Source organism: Tenrec ecaudatus, chromosome 7 (assembly GCF_050624435.1).
Source record: "Tenrec ecaudatus isolate mTenEca1 chromosome 7, mTenEca1.hap1, whole genome shotgun sequence".
Taxonomy (NCBI): domain Eukaryota; kingdom Metazoa; phylum Chordata; class Mammalia; order Afrosoricida; family Tenrecidae; genus Tenrec; species Tenrec ecaudatus.
Window position 1 is genome coordinate 154,076,552 of NC_134536.1, and position 22,698 is coordinate 154,099,249.

General features: G+C 39.2%; 1 protein-coding gene and 1 pseudogene across 1 annotated transcript in view; both read right to left on the reverse strand.

Moving 5' to 3' along the window:
• Positions 1–5,563: 5,563 nt before the first annotated feature.
• Positions 5,564–5,757, reverse strand: LOC142453965 (small nucleolar RNA SNORA73 family; annotated as a pseudogene).
• A 705-nt stretch (positions 5,758–6,462) lies between these two features.
• The window catches only part of WDR64 (WD repeat domain 64), a 275,642-nt gene continuing 259,406 nt past the window's right edge, over positions 6,463–22,698 (reverse strand). The window contains exons 27-28 of the mRNA XM_075554137.1: positions 19,439–19,537; positions 6,463–6,549 (exon numbers count right to left, since the gene is read on the reverse strand). Of these exons, the coding sequence (XP_075410252.1) occupies positions 6,463–6,549; positions 19,439–19,537 (186 nt within the window). The remainder of the gene's footprint in view (positions 6,550–19,438; positions 19,538–22,698) is intronic.

The window sequence follows — 22,698 nt, forward strand, 5'->3', positions numbered from 1 at the left end:
GTCAGGACCCTGAAGAAAATGGAGCTACTGGAGCCAGGGTGTGAGTGGAGGGCAGGAAGAGGAGGAGGAAGAAAAGAGAAGCAGTTGGTATGGCAGTGTATGGCTGTGGATGATGAAGGAGGATGGTACCACCTTCCTGCTACAAGCTGGCAGTACTGGCATCTTGTATTCTTAGCCCAATATCTCCATCACACTTCCAGAGAGCTCTGGGCTGGCACTCATGAGGCCCTGATTAGACACCTACTTAATTCCTGGGCTAAGAGCTTTCTGTTCACCCACTGGGCCTTCACCTTCATACCTGCTCTGCTGGGGCTTGTAGCTGACTGGCCAGAAGCCCTTGAGTCTCATCCTACTGATGAGTTTGAGAGGACAACAGGGGTAAGCCATCTCTGTACTGTCAACCTGGCTGGCCTCTCATCTTGAGGATATTGGCTCTGACATCAAGGGTCAGCTTGGCCAGTTTGAGAGCTTTTTGCTTGAGACAGGATATTCATCAGGGGATGGTGTTTCAAAGGGCAGCACTGAAATAATCTGTAAACTCTAGAGCCCCCAGGACATCAACTTCCCTCCCCTCCCTGGTGACCTACTTGCTGACCCAGGGATATCCTGGTATTCTTCAATGACAAGTTTGTTGAATGATATAACCTGCTAGATGTGGAGCTGCTTCTCAAATTGGTCCTCTATCAATGCCTGGGGGTGGGGGTGGGGCTGAGAGGACATAGGCCAGGGTATCCCTAGCCATTCCCATCTTTCTGAGCCACATTCATATCATTAAACAAGGTGTCAGGAGCAGCCATCAGCTTTGTAATTAGAGTCACCTCTGCCAGAGAGGGACTTGAGGAGTTGACATTATGGCCACTCTGCCCACCACATAGGGCCTGGCTCCTGGAGAAGTGAATCTGTGTGGCAGAGAAGTGCCACACACTCTAAAATTTATCTTCAGTGTATGCCTTTGTGGCTTCCCCGCAGTCCAGCTCTAGCCACAAACTTTAGAGAATGATTTTAGTCAGAAATTGATCAAACATGCAATCAAGATGCATTGATAATTATTGGCAAATAGAATGAAAAAGTAGGAAACAGAGGAAGGGACAGTAGTTGGAAAATATGGATGGGAGATAGAAAATGAGCGGGAGAGATTACATGATAGAATTTTGCAAGACCAACGATAAATACCTTTTTTCAACAACACACAAAGTGACTGACTGACTATATACATGGATTTCTCCAGATGGAATGTACAGAAGTCAAACTGATCACATCTGTGGAACAAGATACTGGAAAAGTGCAATATCAGCAGCTAAAACGAAGCCTGGGGTTGACTGTTGAATAGCTCATCAATTGCTCATATGTAAATTCAGGAAAAAGCTGAAGAAAATTAAAAGAGGTCCACTAGTGCCAAAATATGACCTTGAGTCTATACCATCTGAATTTTGGGAACATCTTAAGAAGAGATTTGATGCACTCAGCATGAATGACAACAGACAGAAAGACATCAAGAACATCGCTGGCAAAGAAAGCAAGAGTTCGTTAAAAAGACAGGAAAGAAAGAAAAGATGAAAGTGGCTGTCAGAAGAGATGCTGAATGTGTTTTTAACCATACGGTCACTAAGGCAAATGGAAGAAATGGTAAAGTCAAAGAGCTGAATGGAAATTTTCAAAGGGCAGCTAGAGAAGAGAAAGCCAAATATTATAATGAGAATTAGAACACCAAAAGTGAAAATCATGCTCAGTATATCTTAAACTAAAAGAATTCAAGGAAAAAATAAAACCCACATTACAAGATCGAAAGATTCTACAGACAAAATATTGAATAATGCAAGATGCTTCAAAAGAAGATATAAAAAATACACTGTTCCCCAAAGAACTAGTCAACATTTAACCATTTCAGAAGGTAGCACTAAGCATAAGAACCAATGATGCCGAAGAAAGAAATCCAAGCTGCCTTGACAGCATTAGCCAAAACTGAGGCTTCAGGAATTGATGGAATACCAACTAAATGTCTCAACAAACTGATGAAGCACGAGAAGCACTTACTGCTGCAAGCCAGCAAATTTGGAAGAGAGTTACTTGGCTAACTGGTGGAAGGAGATTCATATTTGTACTCATTCCAAAGAAAGGTGACCCACCAGATTGCTCAATTATAGAAAAATATCACATGCAAATGGAGTTATGCTATAGATTATTCAAGAACAGTTACAGCACTACATTGACAGGGAGCTGCCAGAGGTTCAGGCTGGATTCAGAAGACGATGTGGAGGAAGGGATTTTATTGCAGATATCAGATGGATCTTGGCTCAAAGCAGAGAATACTAGAAAAAAATTTACTTGAGTTTTATTGACTTTGTGAATCACAAGAAACTATAGATAACCTTGAGAAGAATGGGAATTCCAGAATACTGCACAGTGCTCATGCAGAACTTGTACATGGATCAAGGTGCAGTTGTGTCAACAGAACAAGGAATACTACAGGATTTAAAATCAGGAAAGGTGGTGTGTGAGAGAGTTGTATCCTGTCATCATGCTTATGCAATCACAATACTGAGCAAATCATCCAAAAATTGGCTTACATGAGAAGGAATGTTTATTAACAACTTGCAGTATGCAGATGACACAGTCTGGCTTGTAAAATATGAACTCCATGATAGAAATGAAGCTGGAGACCAAATGATATAATTTTGCAAAACCAATGATTTGTTCAGAGCATATACCTTTTTCCCAACAACACAATAGGTGACTATACACATGGACTTCCCCAGATGGAATGCACAGAAATCAATTTGTCTACATCTGTGGGAAGACACAATGTAGAAGCTCAGTATCAGCAGCTAAAACCAGACCAGGGTCCGACTGTGAAACAGACCATCAATTGCTCATATGTAAGTTCATAATAAAGCTGATGAAAATGAAAACAAGTCCACAGGAGCCAAAACACAACCTTGAATTTCTCCTACCTGAATTTTGAGACTATCTCAAGAATAGATTTGATTCATTGAACACTATAACAGCTTACCTCTCGAGCTGTGGGAGGACATCAAGACCATCATTCATGAAGAAAGCAAAAGGTCATTAAAAAGGCAGAAGCGAAAGAAAATATCAAAGGGGCATCTCAGAAGAGACTCAATTATTGAGTAGCTAAAGTAAATGCAAGAAAGGATGAAGTCAAGGAGCTGAATAGGAAGTTTCCAGTTCAAGAAGACAAATACAAATATTAATAATGAAAAGTGCAAGGAACTGGAATTAGAAAATGGAACCGGAGGAACACGCTCACTGTATCTGAAACTGAAGGAAATCCCTAAAATACACAAGGCTAGCATTTTAAGTTTGAAAGGTTCTATTGGCAAAATATTGAATGATGCAGGAAGCATCAAGAGAAGATACAAAGAGTACACAGTTACTGTTCCAAAAATAACTAGTCAATAGTCAACCATTTCCAGAGGTAGCATATGAGCAAGAACCAATGGTACTTAGGAAGAAGTTCAAACTGCATTCAATGTATTAGGCAAAAACAAGACTCCAGGAATGGACATAATACTCATTAAAATGCTTCAGAAAACCGAAGAAGCATTGGAAGCACTCACTTGTCAATACCAGGAAATTTGGAAGACTTGGCCAACTGACTGGAAGGGATTCATACTTGTTCCCTTTCCAAAGAAAGGGGATTCACTAGACTGCTCAAACTGTTGAACAATATCACACACAAGTAAAATGTTGCTGAAGATGATCCAACAATGGTTGCAGCAGTACATTGATCAGTGAGCTGCCAGAAGTCCAGGGCAGATTTGGAAGAGGGCGTGGAACAAGGGATATCAGATGCATATCAGATGGATTTTGGCTCAAAGCAGAGTACAAAAGATGGTTACTTGTGTTTCATTAACTATGCCTAAGCTTTGACTGTGTGGACCATATTAAACTGGATAACCTTGAACAAAATTGAAATTGAAACATTTAATTGTGCTCATTCAGAACTTGCACATGGATCAAGAGGCAGAACAAGGGAATATTGCATAGTTTAAAATCAGGAAAGCCATGTGTCAGGTTCGTATCCTCTCACCACACTTATTCAATCTATATGCTGAGCAAATCATCAAAGAACCTGGGCGATATGAAGGAGAATACACAGGTGACATGATGCTACCTGCTGAACGTGAGGAGGAAATGAAGTTCTTATTTGAAAGGTCAAGGATTGTAGCTTTCAGTATGGATTATAACGCAATGTAAGGAAGACCCAAATCCTCACAACTGGACCAATAGTTAACCTCACGATAAATGAAGAAAAGGTTGGAGTTAAGGATTTCAATGCTCCTGGAAGCAGCAATCAAGAGATCAAAAGATTTATTGCATTAGATAAATCTGCTGCATAACACCTCTTTAGAGTCTTAAAGATCAAGGATGCTACTTTGATGACTGAGGTACACCTGACCCAAGCCATGGTATTCTCTATTGCATTCTGTGCATGTGAGAGTTGGACAGAGAATAAGGAAGACCATAGAATTGTGAGGTTGGCACAAGACCACACAGTATTTTTCTGTTGTGCATAGGGTCGCTATGGGTTGGAGGTGACACAATGGCACCTAACAACAAGCCTTTCCTTTTGACTTATATAGATGACCGTTCCTTTGTTTACCTGTGACACTGCCTGACACAAACCCTCCATATTCCCCTTCTTAGCTTCCTATGTGAGTCAGTGAATAGTTTTTCTTCACTGACTCATCAAAAACAGAGTGCTTGCTCACCATAGTTTGTTTAAATTTCTCCCCTTCCTCCAAGTTCCTTGATTTGGGCCCACCCTCAGCCTGAAGCAACACACTCCCCCTTGAAGGCTTTATTTGGTGAATAGGCTGGCCTCAAAGTCAATTACTCTGATTTTCCAAATTATCTATATGATCATTTTGTCTCCTCTCCTCCCTTCCACTCTCCTCTCCTCTCCTTTCTCCATCAAGACTGTAATTGTAGATGGGAATAGCAAACCCAATCTTTCTCCTATGGAGCTGGTAGTGGTTTCAAACTGCTGGCCATGCAGCTCACAGTCCAATGGGTAAGTACTACACTACCAGGGCTCCTCTAAACCACACACATGCAACAACCACATTTTTCCTCTTTGAGAAGAGTGAAGATCTTATGGAGCAGGTGTTCTCCCTACTGTAATCCTCCAACACAACAGTCCCGTTTCCTTCTCCCCTTTTCTTTCTGAATACAGTTCCTCCCTAGCAGAACCTGGGTGTCTATTTTATTTGCAATTTTAAAATGAGCTACAGTTCTGTCCATAAGTCTTCATAGATTTTCAAAGGTGGGATTTGAAAAATTATGCCATCTTCAGAGACTGGATAGACTCAAATATTAGTAAATGATCACAACTTTTTCTTATCACATGGTTTGATGCTATGGAGAAAGTAGACCTCTTGACATGAAACTACTTTTATTATTTATTGCTCAAAGTCATTCCACAAGGAAATCATATCGCCCTGGGTTCATATGAAGTTCTTCTGCTACTTTCCTCTTGCCTTAGGATATAACTAAAGCTTCATGTATTTAAAAAATTTTAATTACTAATTATTTTTTTAAAACATGTTCCCTGCATGATTTGTCTCCTCAGTCATTGTCCACAGGACTCTCAGAAGCTGTAGAAATATGCAGGCACAGACTCAAGGCCCGGCTTGATCTTCAACGTTGTGGGAAAGGACTGTACTTCATGGGGCACTAAGCCCTGTGCTCCCCTATACCACCTGGACAGAGCCTGGGGGCTTCATATATCATTGATCAACTTCAGTTACTTTCATTTTTTAATCGATAATATTTTACATTGGTAAAGTTGATGATTTGGTCCTAATCCCAAAATCCATCATTTAAATAATTAGTAAAATATGAACATCAGAATCTTCATATAATCATTCAAGTTCTATTTAATCTAGTCATTTCTCGATGAAATGTAGTAATTTCGGATTTTATATAAAAAGCTAAACATTTTTGCCAAGTGGTACACTCCAAGTGAAGATAGCTAGCTCATTTTTTCTTTTTAATAATAATTCACTTTGTATGCCACATAGCATGACACAAGAAATTTACCTCTTAATGCATGTTTTCTTTTAATTATTCTCAGATCTGGGTAAACAGTGGGGATGGTATTAATTAAGTGAATTGTTTATAACTCATTTACATTACTTATGTTACTGATCTCACTTGTATCCTTAGGTGTCATTTTGCAGGCAGTGTAAAAGAAGTACTACTTATTCCTTGAATGAATTTCAGTAAATAAAAGAAATTGGCAAACTGCTTGCTGCTTGCTTGGTATTGGAGGATAAAGCCATTCGGGTTACATAAGCAATCTTCTTCAGTTGACTAGCCTGAGGCCAGAAGGAGGACTAAAAGGTGGGATTTCAGTCTCATGTAAGAAAGTCCCAAGTGTCATCCAGCTCTTGATATTCCATGTACCCATCAGGCCACAGCAGCAACTTCTGATTTTCCTTACTTGGGAATAGATGGGAAGAAGGAAGAGGCGAGATTTATTTGTGGGACCAAATTTCTTTTCAGACTTCTCCTCCTTCCTTGTAACTATAAAAAAAAAAGGTATGTCTTTTAGTAGCTAGCATTATCAACACGATTTTCTAGAATTTAATTGTATCACTATTTAGTTGGTCAGTAAAAGTAAAGTTAGGCCACTAACTAGAGCTACCAGAGTTAACTTCACAAGTAAAGCATGGCTATAGACTCAAAAACAAGTCATGACTGTGGGATGCAGCTCTACTCTGCAACCGATGAGGCTGCTCTGAATTGGAATCTATTCAATGGTTTGATTTTTGGTTAGAAAGAAAGTATCATGGTTTACGTGATAATCCTGTTTGCCTCATTTATAACAAAACAATGCCGTTGAGTCGATCCCGACTCATAGTAATCCTATAGGACAGGGTCTTTGAGACTGTAACCCTCTACCAGGTAGAAACCCCGTTTTCCTTCTGCAGAACAGCTGCTGGTTTTGAACTGTGGACCTTTCTGACCACAGCCCAACGCGGAACTACTACGCCACCAGGAAAATTGGACAGTCTATTGAAAACAGGAGGCGGGGAATCCAGAAAGGCATCAAAAGGAAGTGTGGAAGAATTAGAGCTCCTTAACAAGACAGGCATCATTCTAAGATTCAGTTTCCTAATCTGTAAAGCATTGGCTTAAAAATAAAATAATAAATCTGCCTAAGTTCTAATAAAGCGTAGAGCTTATTTTATATAGGTATACTTTTGATTATTTAATTAATTAAATTTAAATTATTAAATCTTTTTATTGGGACTCATACAACTCTTATCACAATCCATACATCAATGAGATTATTTTATATTTATGTTATCAGATTCCATAGACTTGGGGAGGGGAGGGAGTCATCAATTTATTACCATACACATTAGAAATAAAGTTGAGGTTTTTAAAAAAGATAATAAAAAAATTAAACTGTTTTAAAATTCAGGAATAATTTGCTTTTCTGGTCTATTATAAGGAAATAAAGGAGTCCCGGTGATGCAAGAATTGCATGGTTGGCTGCTAAATGAAACTCTTGTCAGTTTGAACCCTCCCAACTGCACTGAAGGAGACAGACCAGGTGTTCTGCTCCAGTAAAGACTACAGCCTGGAAAACGGCACTTCAAGGCTGACCTTGTGGTTAGCAGCCCAGCAGGTGACCTACTACACAACCAGAACTCCATTGAAAAAAAGAAATCATTGTATTGGGAGCTCTTACAGCTCTTATAACAATCCATACATCCGCTGTGTCAAGCACATTTGTACATAGGCTGCCATCATCATTCTCTAACCACTGAGGCCCTGATATCAGCTCCCCATTTCTTCCCCCTCCTTCGCCTGCCCACCCTTCCTCATGAACCCTTGATAAGTTATAGATTATTATTTTCATATCTTACGTCGTCCTCCGTCGCCTCTCACTTTTCCATTTTTTGTCCCCCTGGGAGGGGGTTATAGGTTAATCCTTGTGATCAATTCCCCCTTTCCCCACCACCCTCGCCTAGTCCTCCTGGTAGCTCTACTCTCTTTGTTGGCCCTGAGCCATCATCCTTTCCAAAATATTTTCTTTCTACTCGAGCCCTTGGAATCAGCTCCTCATTTTTTCCTTCTCTCCCCCACCCTTGATAATTTAGAAAGTATTATTATTTTCTTATCTTACACCAATCGCAGTCTCCCTTCACCCATATCAATCATTGTGATCGGTTCCCCCTTTCTTTCCCCACCTTCTCCCTTCCCTCATGGCATCACTACTCTCATTATTGGTCCTGAGGAGTTTATCTGTTCTTGATTCCATGTGTTGAGAGCGCTTATCTATACCAGTGTACATGCTCTGGTCTAGCTAATTTTTAAGGTAGAATGGGGTCATGATAGTGGGAGAGTGAGGGGGAGGAAGCATTAAAGAACTAGAGATATGTTGTATGTTTTGCAGGTGCTATACTACACCCTGGATGGCTCATCCCTTCCTGTGACCCTTCAGTGAGGGCATGTCCAATTGTCTACAGATGGACTTTGGGTTTCCACTCTGCCCCCACGTCCACCCCCCCACCCCCACCTCATTGGAATTGATACGATTGTTCTGGGTTTTCTAATTCCTGCTACCTGATCCCATGGACACCTCAGGACCACACAGGCTGACAGCCAGAGCTCCTTAAAGGGTGACGATGAGCTAGAATTGACTTGGTGGCCATGAGTTTCTGATTTTTCATTCAGCAATATTATTTTGAGTGTCTAATGTGTCACTTTGGAATCTAAGTGTACCGACCCAAGACAAGATATTTTTGTTTCATATGCCTATGAAAGTTGGACAATGTATGATGCATTTGAATTATGGTGCTGGTAAAAAAAAACACTAAGTATTGTGGACTGCTAGAAGAACAAAAACCTGTGTCGTTTGTGAGAAGTACACCCAGAATGCTCTTTAGAAGTGAGGACGGTGAGACTGTGTGCATTGTACTTTGAATTTGTTATCAGGAGAGACGAGTCCCTGAAGAACAATATCAAAAAAGAGAAAAACACTCAACAAAACACATTGATATGATAGCTGCAACAGTGGGCTTAAACATAGTGTGATGGTTACATAATCTGTTGTCAATTTGAGACTATTCGAGAGAAGGATGGAGTTTACCCTGCCAATCAGGTTGCAGCTTGATAACCTCAATTGGAGGCAAGAAGGAGATAAATAGCTCACTGGTGGTGGGACACAGGCTCACTCTGCGAGACATTATTGACAATGACCCTGATGGAGCTACACTGATATAGACAGAGCCCTGGAATCGAGGAGCCCTGTGGAGACCCACGCCAGCACTGAGATGCTTCTACTGCCACTGGATCCACAAGACTTTCCACCCACTGCCCTGTGATCTTCCTCCATGTGCTTCATGAGTCTGAAGAGGAATTTGTAGATTGGTATCATACATGTGGGCTAATATTGGACGTTTCTCAATATTCAATTGTTCTTGTACATAAAACTCTTTCTTATACACATGAGTGTCTATGAATTTATTTCTCTTGTCAACCTGGACTAGCATGCATAGTAACAATTTTAAGAATTTCAGTTTCATTCTGTTGTACAGATGGCTGCTGTGAATCGGAACAGATTCCTGGCACTTAAGAACAATACCATCTATCCTCAACTGACTTATTCTCTGTTGGGACTCGAGTATCTATTCTAGATCTTGAGTCTAGTATCTAGATTCTAGAACAGACATTCAAGTTTCAACAGAGAATAAATTAAATTTCCTCTGTAATGAATTTTACATTCTAATGGGATAAAAGAAATAAATTCTTTAAAAAAAATTTTTTTAGAAGAAATAAATTCTAAATTCTAAGCTAAGTGGATATAGTGCAATATGAAGAGATACATTCCTAAATGTCCACCCTTTGTAAGTTTTCACAAGATTTAAACCCAACAGTTTATCTGGAGGACAATAACTCTGAATCATATCAGAATGTATGTAAACATCCTTCATTCATTATACAGAAAAATATAAAATACCATGTAACAGAGAGGCTATCAATAATAAGAAAATAAAACAGAGATAAACCCCAGTTTGAAAGAAAGTGGAAAACATTAAAAACCAGAGCAAACTCAAAATGTATCAAAAGGTTTTAACCTTACTCAAATCAGATTTTTTAAACAGCTTGATTGTCCGTTCATCACATCTCACATAATTCAATAGTTCAATCAGATCAAGAAGAGTTGTACAATCATTACCACAATCAATTTTAGAACACTTTACCCACCACACCCCCCATGGTTAAATCACATTTAAAAAGAGTTGTATAATCACTATCAGTCTTAGTGCTCCCTTCCCCATCCCACGTATGTCCCCCACCCTCCCTTTCTCCCACCCCTATCGCTCCTATATTGCATCACTTCTTATCTTTATGTGTCTACTTCTGTGCTTCACCAACTGGAAAACCCAACAGAAACGAAATAAAGTTATAAAGATAAAAATAATACAAAGATAAAAATACAAATAGTAAGGGGGAAAAGGACCACTGTAAATATTTTAAAAGCCAAGGAAGACATTTTTGCTATGATATTTTATTTTAATCTACAATAATCACCTCTATAATAATCTCTGATAACTAGGCTAGTCCCATTGTTTATTATAGCCAGAGGAGAACATCAGAGGCTTATTCTATGTGTTGTTTTCATAACTTTGAAATGGGTCACATTTTATCAAGTTCATGTTTCCCATTTTCTTCCCACATTAAAACTGGAGAGGCACATAAATTATAAGTTTACACTCTGATTTATTCCTTGCACTATGATTAACATGCTATCATTTCTTATTTAATTCTAAAGATATTTACAAACCATTTAAAGAAGTAAATACTTGGAACCAGCATTTCTATTATTTAAAAACAGAACATCCAAGGCATTACAACACCTGTTGACGGGTTTGTTTGTTTGGTTTTTGCTTATAGGATCCGTCTATACTAAGTGCTCCTTGAACTGTGAAAGGATTCTTGGTGCTGGGTACAATTTAGGGCACTTGGTGGGTATTTTGAGGTGTTCCATTAGTGTTGATTTCATTAAATTGGTAAATAATCTTTCTCAGGTATTTTTATGCCTACTTTCCTGGAAGTGCTTTTTTAAAAAATACTTTTATTGGGGGCTCTTACATGTCTCATCACAAGCCATACATTCATCCTGTGTGCCAAGCACATTTGCACATATGCCACCATAGGAGTTTGATTTGTATTTGTAGATTTTATTTGATCCATCATTTGCAAGGTTAGGCTCTTTGGGTTCCCAAGGCTGCAGAAAACCAATATAGTAGTGCTTTAATCTATCCAGGTTTCCAATATTAATATCATTTTATTAAATGCCAAAGTTTGCAAGGGAAATACTTAATCTTATTTTGCAAATTAATTCAATTCTCTGTCTACTATTATCTCTATCATCAAATTATAAAAGATTTATAATCATGATTTTCTGGCCCCTTTTTTGTTAGCAAATGGAGATAGCTGTTCTGTTTACCTTTCTTACCAATAGGGTAAAAGAAAACAGAAATTCTTTTGAGTTTGATGGCCCTGCTTGATACTTGCCCTCATGAAGGAAACATCGAAGATATGGGTGTTACAGCAACGTGTGGGGTAGAAATTAGATGGTGCCTGGCTATCAGAACAGCATCTGAGATCTTAAAGATTTGTTTTCAAACAAGTGACCATCTAAATAAGGACCTCGTTTAATCCCACTCGGAAGAAGCCCACTGTGCTGGACAGGGTTCTCCAGAGAGACAAACCAGATGGCTAGTAATTATATATAAATATATGTATAAAGATCGATCTAGAATTCAGGAAATAAACCATTAAATTATATACAGATAGATTATACAGGAAACTAACAGTTAAATTATAAAGCAGTGAGACACTAGCAGTCCTTTAAGGCTTGAGAGCCGCCAGGTGCCAGTCCCCTTCTGTAGAGAGAGCTGGGCTATATATATCCAGGCAGCAAACAGCAAGGCAGGTCACCACCTCTCATCAACTGTCGGTCCCCAGCTCCAGAGATGAACATTCCAATCGTGTGGGCTTAAAGGGACCTCAACTTACAGCGACACAGTCCACAGGCTAGGCATCCCACAGGTAGTGTACCCCTTTAAACTGAGGCACAGGACAAGCAAGGTGAGGCTCACCGAGCCATTTATCCCTCTGCCCTTCAGTTAATCCTACTTGTGTTTATCGGCCAGGCTGGCACCATAAACTGTAGCACACACCCACATCTATGATCCAGTGATTGAAATGATATGATCTAAATTTGAAAGAGGAAATGGCATCAGAAGTTATATTGTGAAACTCTGCTTTGCAGAAGCCCATGGATGACAGTGGAAGCTCAAAATATATTTGACAGATTTACACATGGGATAAGCCTCTGGTGATTTCCCTCCGACCATAATTGAAGGGTGGGAATAATTTGGTTATCAGACACTGCATACTGTAGACAATATTATGGAAGATTAAAATGAAAAATCTGACTTGGATGGTTAAAACTTTGCCATTAGATCCTCCTCCCCCTTTTAAGTTAATCATTTTATTGGGAGGTCTTACAGATACCATAACATTCCATAATTCAAATGAATTGAACATAGTTGTGTGATTGCTACTACAATCAGTTTTAAACATTTTCTTTAGTTTTGAACTCTTTGATACCAGCTCCTCTTTGTTCCCTCCTTCCCCACCCTTCCCCCTGGAACCTTTTTAATTATTGTTTTATATTATTATGTAAATACATATATCACAGCCATATCTTTTAAAATAATTATTTTATTGGGGGCTCTTATAGCTCTTATAACATTCCATATATCAATTGTATCAAGCATGTTTGCACATATGTGGCCATCATCATTTTCTAAACATTTACTTTCTACTTGAGCCATATCTTTAAAAAATTATTTTATTAGAGGTGCATACAACTTTTACAAAAATCCATACATACATCAACTGTGTAAAGCACATTTGTATATTCATTGCCCTCATCATTCTCAAATCATTTGCTCTCCACCTAAGCCCCTGGCATCAGCTCCTTATTTTTTCCCCTCCCTCATGAACCCCAGATAATTTATAAATTATTTTGTCATATCTTGCCCGGTCCAACATCTCCCTTCACCCACTTTTCTGTTGTCTATCCCCCAGGGAGGAGGTCCCATGTAGATCCTTGTAATCAGTTCTCCCTTTCCAACCCACCCTCCTGTTACCCTCCCAGTATGCCTACTCTCACCACTGGTCCTGAAGGGATCATCCACCCTGCCGTCCCTATGCTTCCAGTTCCTATCTGTACCAGTGTACATCCTCTCGTCTAGCCAGATTTGTAAGGCGGAATTGGGATCAAGATAGTGGGGGTGGGGGAGGAAGCATTTAGGAACTAGTGGAAAATTGTATGTTTCATCATTGCTACCCTGTACCCTGACTGGCTCATTTCCTCCCAATGACTCATGAACAGAGAGGGCTACATGGCCAGCCCCAATCAGAGGCAAGCTGACACTCCCCCCTTTACTTGAATGCACTACAAAGGACAACACTAAACCTATAGGTTTGGAAGAGTGGCTGGCCTGCCATGCCCATGAAGCAAACCAAGGAGGAAAAAGAGACAGTGAGGACTAGGTATCTTATCAGTACACTAAGCTCTGAGGATGACACCCTGCATGGAGTTATTAAGGCACAGCGAGGACTGTCAGGCTGACAATAGCTTGGCACATGATGTCCTCCTGCTGAAGCTTACAGTGACAGAGGACAATACTGCAGACACATGGTAGGGAGTGTGTCCAGTCTATCCACCCCCACAATGGGGGGAACCAAGAAGGGAACATAATAGATCAGAAACAGGAGCAAGGCAAAGCCACAGCCCCCCTCAGGATCCCCTACAATAGACTTCAGGCTAGGACGGGCAGTTCCCAGAATCCCCCAGGATTGGTGGGGAGATAATCATAAAGGTCAGCAGGCAGACCTAAAATTATATATGTTTGTTTTTTGCTATTTTTTTCCCAAAGGAAGGGATGAATCAACCAGGGAACATGAAGCACACAATATTCCTTTGGTTCTTTGAAGTTTCCTCACCCCCCACTACGATGACCCCAGTCTTGCCTTTCAGTTCTGTCTAGACTGGAGCATGTACACTGGTACAGATAAGAGCTCATGACACATGGAATCCAGGTCAGATAAACCCCTCAGGAACAGAAATGGAAATAGTGGTATCACTACTTGGTTGCGGGAAGTTGGGAAGAGGGGGGGAGGAAGGGAGAACCTATTGTAATGATATACACATAACCCCTTCTCCTCCTCAGGGGGCTGAAGAGCAGAAACATGGGTGAAGGGAGACAGTGGTCGGTGTAATGTATAAAAAAAATCATCAAGGGGTCACAAGGGTGTGGGGGCGAGCGAGGCGAAAAAGATGAGCTGATACCAAGTGCTCAAATAGAAAGTAAATGTTTAGAAAATGATGATGGCAACATATGTACAAATACGCTTGATACAATTGATGTATGGAATGTAATAAAAGCTGTAAGAGCCTCAATAAAATGATTTTTTAAAAAGATATGCTTTGTGTGTTCTTCCCTTTTGGTTTTCTAAATGTAGGTGTTTTTCACATTTCATAGAATATTCAAATTTGTCTTCTTAAGCTGCCCTTTGAAGTTTTCTGTTCAATGCTGACTTCATCCTTTTTTCTAATTGATTCAGATACTCTATGATTAAGAGCAAGTTCCAGAGTATCTTCTGACATCCGCTTTGATCTTTTCTTTCTTTCTTATGTTATTAATGTCTTTTTGCTTTCTTCATGAAAGATGTGCTTGATGCCTTCCCACAGCCCAGCAAATCATTAGTGTTTAATGGGTCAAATATGTTCTTGAGCTGTTTTTGAAATTTAAGTTGGAGAGACTCAAGCTCCTATTTTTCTTTTCTGGGCTTGTTTTAATTTTCTTCAGCTTTATCCTGAATTTACATAGGAGTAATTGATAGTATGTTCCACAGTTGTCTCCTGGTCTAGTTTTAGCTGCTAATACTGCCCTTCTTTACCATGTCTTCTCATAGATGTAGTTAATTTGATTTCTGTATCTTCCATCTAGGGAAATCCAATGTGTATTGCCACCTTTTGTGTTGTTGAAAAAAGGCATTTGCTATGAGCAAGTAATTTGTTTTTCAGAATTATATTGTTTGCTCTCTAGATTCACTCTATCACCAAGTCCACATTTTCCAACTACTGTTCTTTGTTTCCAACTTTTGCATTCCTGTCACCAATAATTAATGTATGTATCTTGTTTGCATGTTTGATCTGGCTGAAATCGTTGATAGGATGATTCCATTTCTTTATCACTAGTTTTTGTGGTTGATTAGTTTTTGTGGAATAACAGTTTTATTGATTTGATATTCTTGAAGGTGGATAGATATGTTACAGATAGCATTGTACATCACGATGGACTCAGCAAGATCCTTTCTGACAATGAATCCTATTTACATTAATTATTGGTGATAGGAATGCATAGAATTTTCTCATTCAAAATGGCAAAAACCAGTCCATTTTTGCCCAGTAATGCCTAGGATGTCGGTCTTTATGTTCCATTTCATTTTTGAACACTTCCAAGTTCCCTAAACTCGTACCTGCACATTCCAAGTCCTTATCATTAGCCAATTTAAAAAAAAAACATTTTATTAGGGGCTCATACAACTCTTATCACAATCCACACATATACATACATCAATTATATAAAGCACATCCGCACATTCCCTGCCCCAATCATTCTCAAAGCATTTGCTCTCCACTTAAGCCCTTTGCATCAGGTCCTCTTTTTTTAGCCGATTTTTGCAGCTGTTTCTCCTTCCCTTGAGTCCTGCCCCATCAAATTAGGGATCAAATGAAGATCCCTAATCAGACCCATCCTCTGATACTGAGAGGCAGTATCTCTGATAATGTTCTCCTTCCTTTGTTTAGGCGTTCTGTATCTTACGATGCTTCCAAGCTATTCATAAGGTTTTCCTCTGAGGTTAGGAGCCAAGTCCTTTGTTGTTTATTCTTAGTCTGGAAGCTCAACTGAAACTTGTTCCTTTTGGGTGACCCTGCTGCCATTTGAAACGCCAGTGACATAATGTCTAGCATCACAGCAACACACAAGTCACTACAGTACAACAAACTGACAGACAATTGGTGGGTAGATGTATAGTGTATTTAATTTTAAGAAGAAGACTATTATTTTTATAGGAAACAGTTGTTAACATTTTTGACTCAAGTAATTGGTGCAGTTGATGCATAATGAGAAGCTGGTGTAGTGGTTATGTGTTGGGCTGTTAACCACAGGATCAGCAGCTCAAAACCATCAGCCAGGGTGGGAGAAAGATGGGGCTTTTTATTCCTATAATCAGGCGTCTCCGGAACTGAAAGTGGCAGTTCTACCCAGGCCTGTAGGAGTGCTGTGAGACAGAATTGACTCAATAGCATTGAGTTTTTGTTTTTAATATTCTCATTAATTGCACAAGAGCTAACATAATCAAGGAAATATTTTCTATGTAAATTAATTAAGGTTGCCTTTTTGTTGTGGTGGTAATTGTATCTGCTGGACTTTTGAAAATTAGTAACAGTCAATAAAATACCAAATTCCCTTCTATTTTTTGTCTGATTTAATGGAAAGTGGCATATAACATAGTGACAACATGTCTAAAGTATGTAAGACAAAGTCTTGACATCACTACCTCTAAGGAGCACTCAGGCTTTCCTTCTTCCAACATGGATCAGTTTGTCCTTTTAGCAGTCCACAGTACATGGAATATTCTTTGTAGAACCACAATTCAAATGCATCGCTTCTTCTTTGGTCTTCCTTATCCAATGTCCAATATTCACATGCATGTGATGCAATGGAGAACGCCACGGCTTGGGTCAGGCGCATCTTAGTCCTCAAAGTAACATCCTTGATTTTCAATACTGTAAGGAGATCTTGTATAGCAGATGTACCTAATACAATGTGTCTTGTGATCTCTTGACTGCTGCTTCCATGAGCATTGATTGTGGATCCATGTAAGACCAATTCCTTGACAACTTTAATATCTTCTCCATTGGCCATTTTACCTATTGGCCCAGTTTTGAGGAAAGATATTAGCTATTAATCCAGTTGTGTGGAAAGAATACACAGTCACTGTACCAAAAGGAACTAGTCAAATTTCCACCATTTCAGGAGCTGTCATATGAGCAAGATTCAGTAATGCTCCTCAAGGAAGAAGTGTAAGTTGCACTGAAAGTATTAGCCAAAAATGAGGTTCGAAGGAATTGATGGAATACCACTGAAATGTTTCAACGAGATAATGAAACACTCACTAGTCTATACCAGGAAATTTGGAAAACAGTGATGACGGAAAAATGGCAAACTTGGCCAAGTGACTGGAAAAGATTCATATTGGTGCTCATTCCAAAGAAAGGTGGCCCATCATCATCATCATCATCACAATAATAAACATGATCCAAACTATAGAACAATATCATGATGTCACATGCTAGTAAAATTTTGCTGAAGGTCATGAAACAATGGTTTTAAGAGTACATTGACAGGGAGCTGCCGGAAGTTCAGGCTGGATTCAGAAGAGAACATGGAACAATTGCTGATGTCAGATGAATCTTGGCTCAAAGCTGAGAACACCAGAAAGATGTTTCCTTTTTTTGTTTGTTTACTTGCAATATTCTTTTCTTTTTAAAAATAAATTTTGTTTTCTTGTGTTTTATTCACTATGCAAAAGCATTCAACTGTGTGGATTATAATAAACTATCCTTCAACTTGATGAGAGTGAGAATTCTAGAACACTTCATTGTGCTCATTTGGAACTTCTACATGGATCACGAGGCAATTGTGTGAACAAAGCAAGGAAACACAGCATAATTGTAAATCAAGAAAGGTGTACACCAGGGTTGCATTCTCTCACCATACTTATTCAGTCTGTATGCTGAGCAAATCATCAGAGAATCTGGATTCCGTGAAGAAGAATGCGGCATCAGGACTGTTGGAAGATTTATTAACAATCTGCAAAATGCAGATGATACAACCTTGCTTGCTGAGAGTAGGGGGGCATGAAGTACTTGCTGAGGAAGATCGAGGCTCACAGCCTTCGGTGTGGAGTACAGCTAAATGTAAAGACCAAAATCCTCACAACTAGACGTATAGGTAATGTCTGATGTATGTTAGTGATGGACAGATGACCACAGGTTGTTAGGCCTATGTAGTCTTCCAAGTGGAAGTGGAATAAGTTCATGTTTCTTGAAATATTTATGTTTATAAAAATAAGAGTACAAATGAAATGTACAACTTTCCTCTAGTTCTTTAATGCTTCCCTCCCCCCCCCCCCCGCACTCTACAATCATGATCCCAATTCCACCTTACAAATCCGGCTAGAGCAGAGCATGTGCATGGATACAGATAAGAGCTAGAAACACAGGGAATTCAGGACAGATAAACTCCCCAGAACCATAATGAGAGTAGTGATACCAAGAGGGTAAGGGGATGGTGGGGGTTAACTGATCACAATGATATATATATAACTCCTTCCCTAGGGAATGGACAACAGAAGAGTGGGTGGAGGAAGACATTGGTCAGTGTAAGACATGAAAAAATGATGACAATTTATAAATTATCAAGAGTCTGTGAGGGAGGGAGGGTGAAGGAGGAGGGTTAAAAAATGAGCTGATACCAAGGGCTCAAGTAAAAAGAAAATATTTAAAATGATGATGGCAACAAATGTACAAATGTGCTTGACACAATGTATGTATGTATGTGTGTATGTATGTATGTATGTATGTATTGTGAGAAGAGCTGTAGGAGCCCCCAAGAAAATGATTTAAAAAATAAGAATTCAAATTGGAATCAGAAGTAGATTTTAGCTTTTGCTTAATTCTTATAGGGCTTTTGTTTTTGGCCTCATTTTTTCCAACTCTGAAATGGATATAACATTTTCCTTGTTATTATTGTGAAAATCAAATGAATTATTTATAAAAGAGGGGGAAGGAGTTATATGTATATCTTTGTGATCAGTTCCCCCACTTTGGAAATTGTGAAGTGTTGTATGTTAGTTAATATTAGTACATGGAAAAGTTATTTTAATTTTATTGATGAGCAGAAAGGTACTGGTGTTATAGCTTACTCTTGTAGGTACAAGATTAACAAAAGCAAGGACAAGATACAGAACCTTAGGCAATATTGAGTTCAGTGAATTTAAGTCTTAAAATTCTAGGCAAGTTTCATTAGTTCAGGCTCAGAGTTCCTATCCACCAACCCCCCTCTCTTTCTCTGTCTAGCCAGTTGATCATTTAATTTCAATGAGATTACTCACAAACAGGTTAAAGAAAAGTCTAAGTATGTCCCATTCTCTGGGAAAGGGTATATAGTATCAAGTAACAACCTAAGCAGAAGTGGAATATACTATGGAATATTAGGTAATAACTTACTCTTTCATGTTGGACATGACCTCCCTTCTTCTTCCCTGCAAGGAGATCTAAAGAGTCCCTCTGTGCTTCTGAACCAATGAGTGGCAGAAATCTTAGACTAGTCGGACTTGGTACCTGCAAGACGTAAACGAAGAGTCAGTTAGATATTCTTAAATTGATTATTTCTCGTACATGAATGGGAGGTGTAGGAGAATTTGAGAAGGACCACTTGCTTAAAAATACACCATTTTCGAATCCAGGGTGGATGAGACCTTCAGGACCAGGGGTGAGAGGGGCGATGCTTGGAGGGTGGAGGATGAGTGGGTTGGAAAGGGGGAGCTGATTACAAGGATCCACATGTGACCTCCTCTTTGAGGGGATGGACAACAGAAAAGTGGGTGAAGGGAGACGCCAGACAGGGCAAGATATGACAAAGTAATAATTTATAAATTATCAAGGGCGAATGAGGGAGGGGGGAGCGGGGAGGGAGGAGAAAAAAGAGGACCTGATGCAAAGGGCTTAAGTGGAGAGCAAATGCTTTGAAAATGATGAGGGCAAAGAATGTACAGATGTGCTTTATAAAATTGATGTAGGAAAAATTGTGATAAGAGTTGTATGAGTCCCTAATAAAATGTTAAAAAAATACACCATTTTCATATATACTACCCACAAATAATTCACTCTTTCATATGTTGGCTTAAGTGCTTAATACCTATTACAACTGAGATGTTCTTGAGAATAATAATTAGTATATGTATTTTTCTTTTCTTTAAAAATAATTTTATTGGGGGCTCGTACAGCTCTTATCACAATCCATACAGACATCCACTGTGTCAAGCACATTTGTACATATGTTGCCATCATCATTTTCATCATCATCATCATCAACATCATCATTTTCAAAACATTTTCTTTTTACTTGGGCCCTCAGTATCAGCTACTAACCAAGAATTTTATATATAGCAAAATTAACCCTCAACTATGAGGGAGAAGCAAAGGCCTTTCCAGATAAGGAAACATTAAAGGGATTTATAAAAACAAGACCAAGATCCCCCCAAATAGCAATAGGAACACTATTGATAGACCATGAACAACAGCAGTTGACACATCTGGTAGCATTATAGGACACCATCACCCGGGAACCCATATAATAAAACCGTATTCAAAACGATACAGAATTAGAGGAGGAATAAACACACCAATAAAAGTAGAAAATAAACAAACAAAACACACAGTAAAAATGACAGCAACAAACCCAAATATATCAGCAACGACAATGGATTCCATGTACCAATCAAGAGACAAAGGAACAGACTGGCTTAGAAAACAGACCCATCTATAAGAGACATACCTTAAATCCAAAGACAAAAATAACCTAAGTGTCAAAGGGTGGAGAAAAATTTACCAGGCCAGCGAGAGCCATCAAAAAAGCAGAAATGGCAATATTAATCTCTGATCGAGTAAACGACAAGGCAAATAGCATCATAAGAGCAAAGAAAGGACATTACATAATGATTAAAAACCAATAAATCAAGAAGACATAACCAATTTAAACAGATATGCTCCCAATGAAAGTAAAAACAATAGAATACATCAATCACACCCTCACAGAGTTGTAGAGAAATAGACAGTTTGGAAATAATAGTAGGAGACTTTAATACACCATTCTCAAGGAAAAAGAGATCATCAGAAAAGAAATTCAGAGAAAAAGAAAAGCTAAACAACACAATCAACCAACTTGACCTCAATAGAGCTAGATAAATAGAGGACTCGACTCACCAGCAACACAGTCTGAATTTTTTCCAACATGTGTGGTACATTCTCTAGAATAAATATGTTAAGGCACAAAATAAGCCTTAATAAATTTGAAAAATTGAGATCCTACATACCATTTTATCTGCTCTTGTAAAGACTTATAGTTGCTGAGTCAGAATCAACTTTTTCATTTGATTTTAAAATTATTATTATTATTTAAAAATAATTTTATTGGGGGCTCTTATCACAATCTATCCATTGTGTCAAACACATTTGTACATTTGTTGCCATCATCACTGTCAAAACCTTTGCTTTCTACTTGAGCCCTTGATATCAGCTCATTTTTCCCCTTGCTCCCCACCACCCCTCCCTCATGAACCCTTGACAATTTATAAGTTTTTATTATTTTTCATGTCTTACACTGTCCGACATCTCCCTTCACCCACTTTTCTGTTGTTCATCACCCAGGGAGGAGGTTATATGTAGATTCTTATAATCGGTTCCCCCTCTCTACCCCACCTTCCCTCCATCCTCCCGCTATCGCCACTCTCACTACCGCTCCTGAAGGGATCATCTGTTCTGGCTTCCCTGTGTTTCCAGTTCCTATATGTACCAGTGTATATCCTCTGGTCTAGCCAAATTTGTAAGGTAGAATTGGGATCGTGAGAGTGGGGGTTGATGGCAGAGGGAGGAAGCATTTAACAACTAGAGGAATGTTGTATGTCTCATTGTTGCTACATAGTACCCTGCCTGCCTCATCTCCTCCCTACCACCCTTCTGTAAGGGGATGTCCAGTTGCCTACAGATAAGCTTTGGGACCCCACTCAATTACAATGGTATGATTTTTTGTTCTTTGATGCCTGATAACCTGATCCCTTCAACAACTCATGATCCCACAGGCTGGTGTGCTTCCTCCATGTGGGCTTTGTTGCTTCTCATCTAGATGGTCACTTGTTTACCTTCAAGCCTTTAAGACCCCAGTCTCTATATCTTTTGAGAGCCAGGCACCATCAGCTTTCTTCACCACGTTTGCTTATGCACACATTCATCTTCAGTGATTCTGTTGGGAAGGTGATCATTATGGAATGCCAATTTAATAGAACAAAGTGTTCTTGCATTGAAGGAGTATTTGAGTGGAGGCCCAATGTACATCTGTGACCTTAATACTCAACCTATAAATATATGCACATAGATTTATTCCCCAATCATCATATATAAATATATTTACATATGTACATGCCTATATTTAGACTAAATGCCCTTTGACTCCTAGTTCTTTCCTCTGTTTCTTTTTACTTTCTGCTTGTCCCACTATCATGCTTAGCCTTCATTTGGGTTTCAGTAATTGCTCTCGGTTGCATTGCCCTTGGTCAAGCCCTACCAGGCCTCTTACATCCTCCTTGCTGCTGATTTTGGATCACCTGTTGTTCCCTTCTCCCTGGGTTTATTAAAACCACTTCTTTTCCCCCACCTTCCCCTCTCCCATGTCCTCCCTGAAACCGTCAGTCCTGTTGTTTTCTCCTCCGGATTGTTTATCTAGC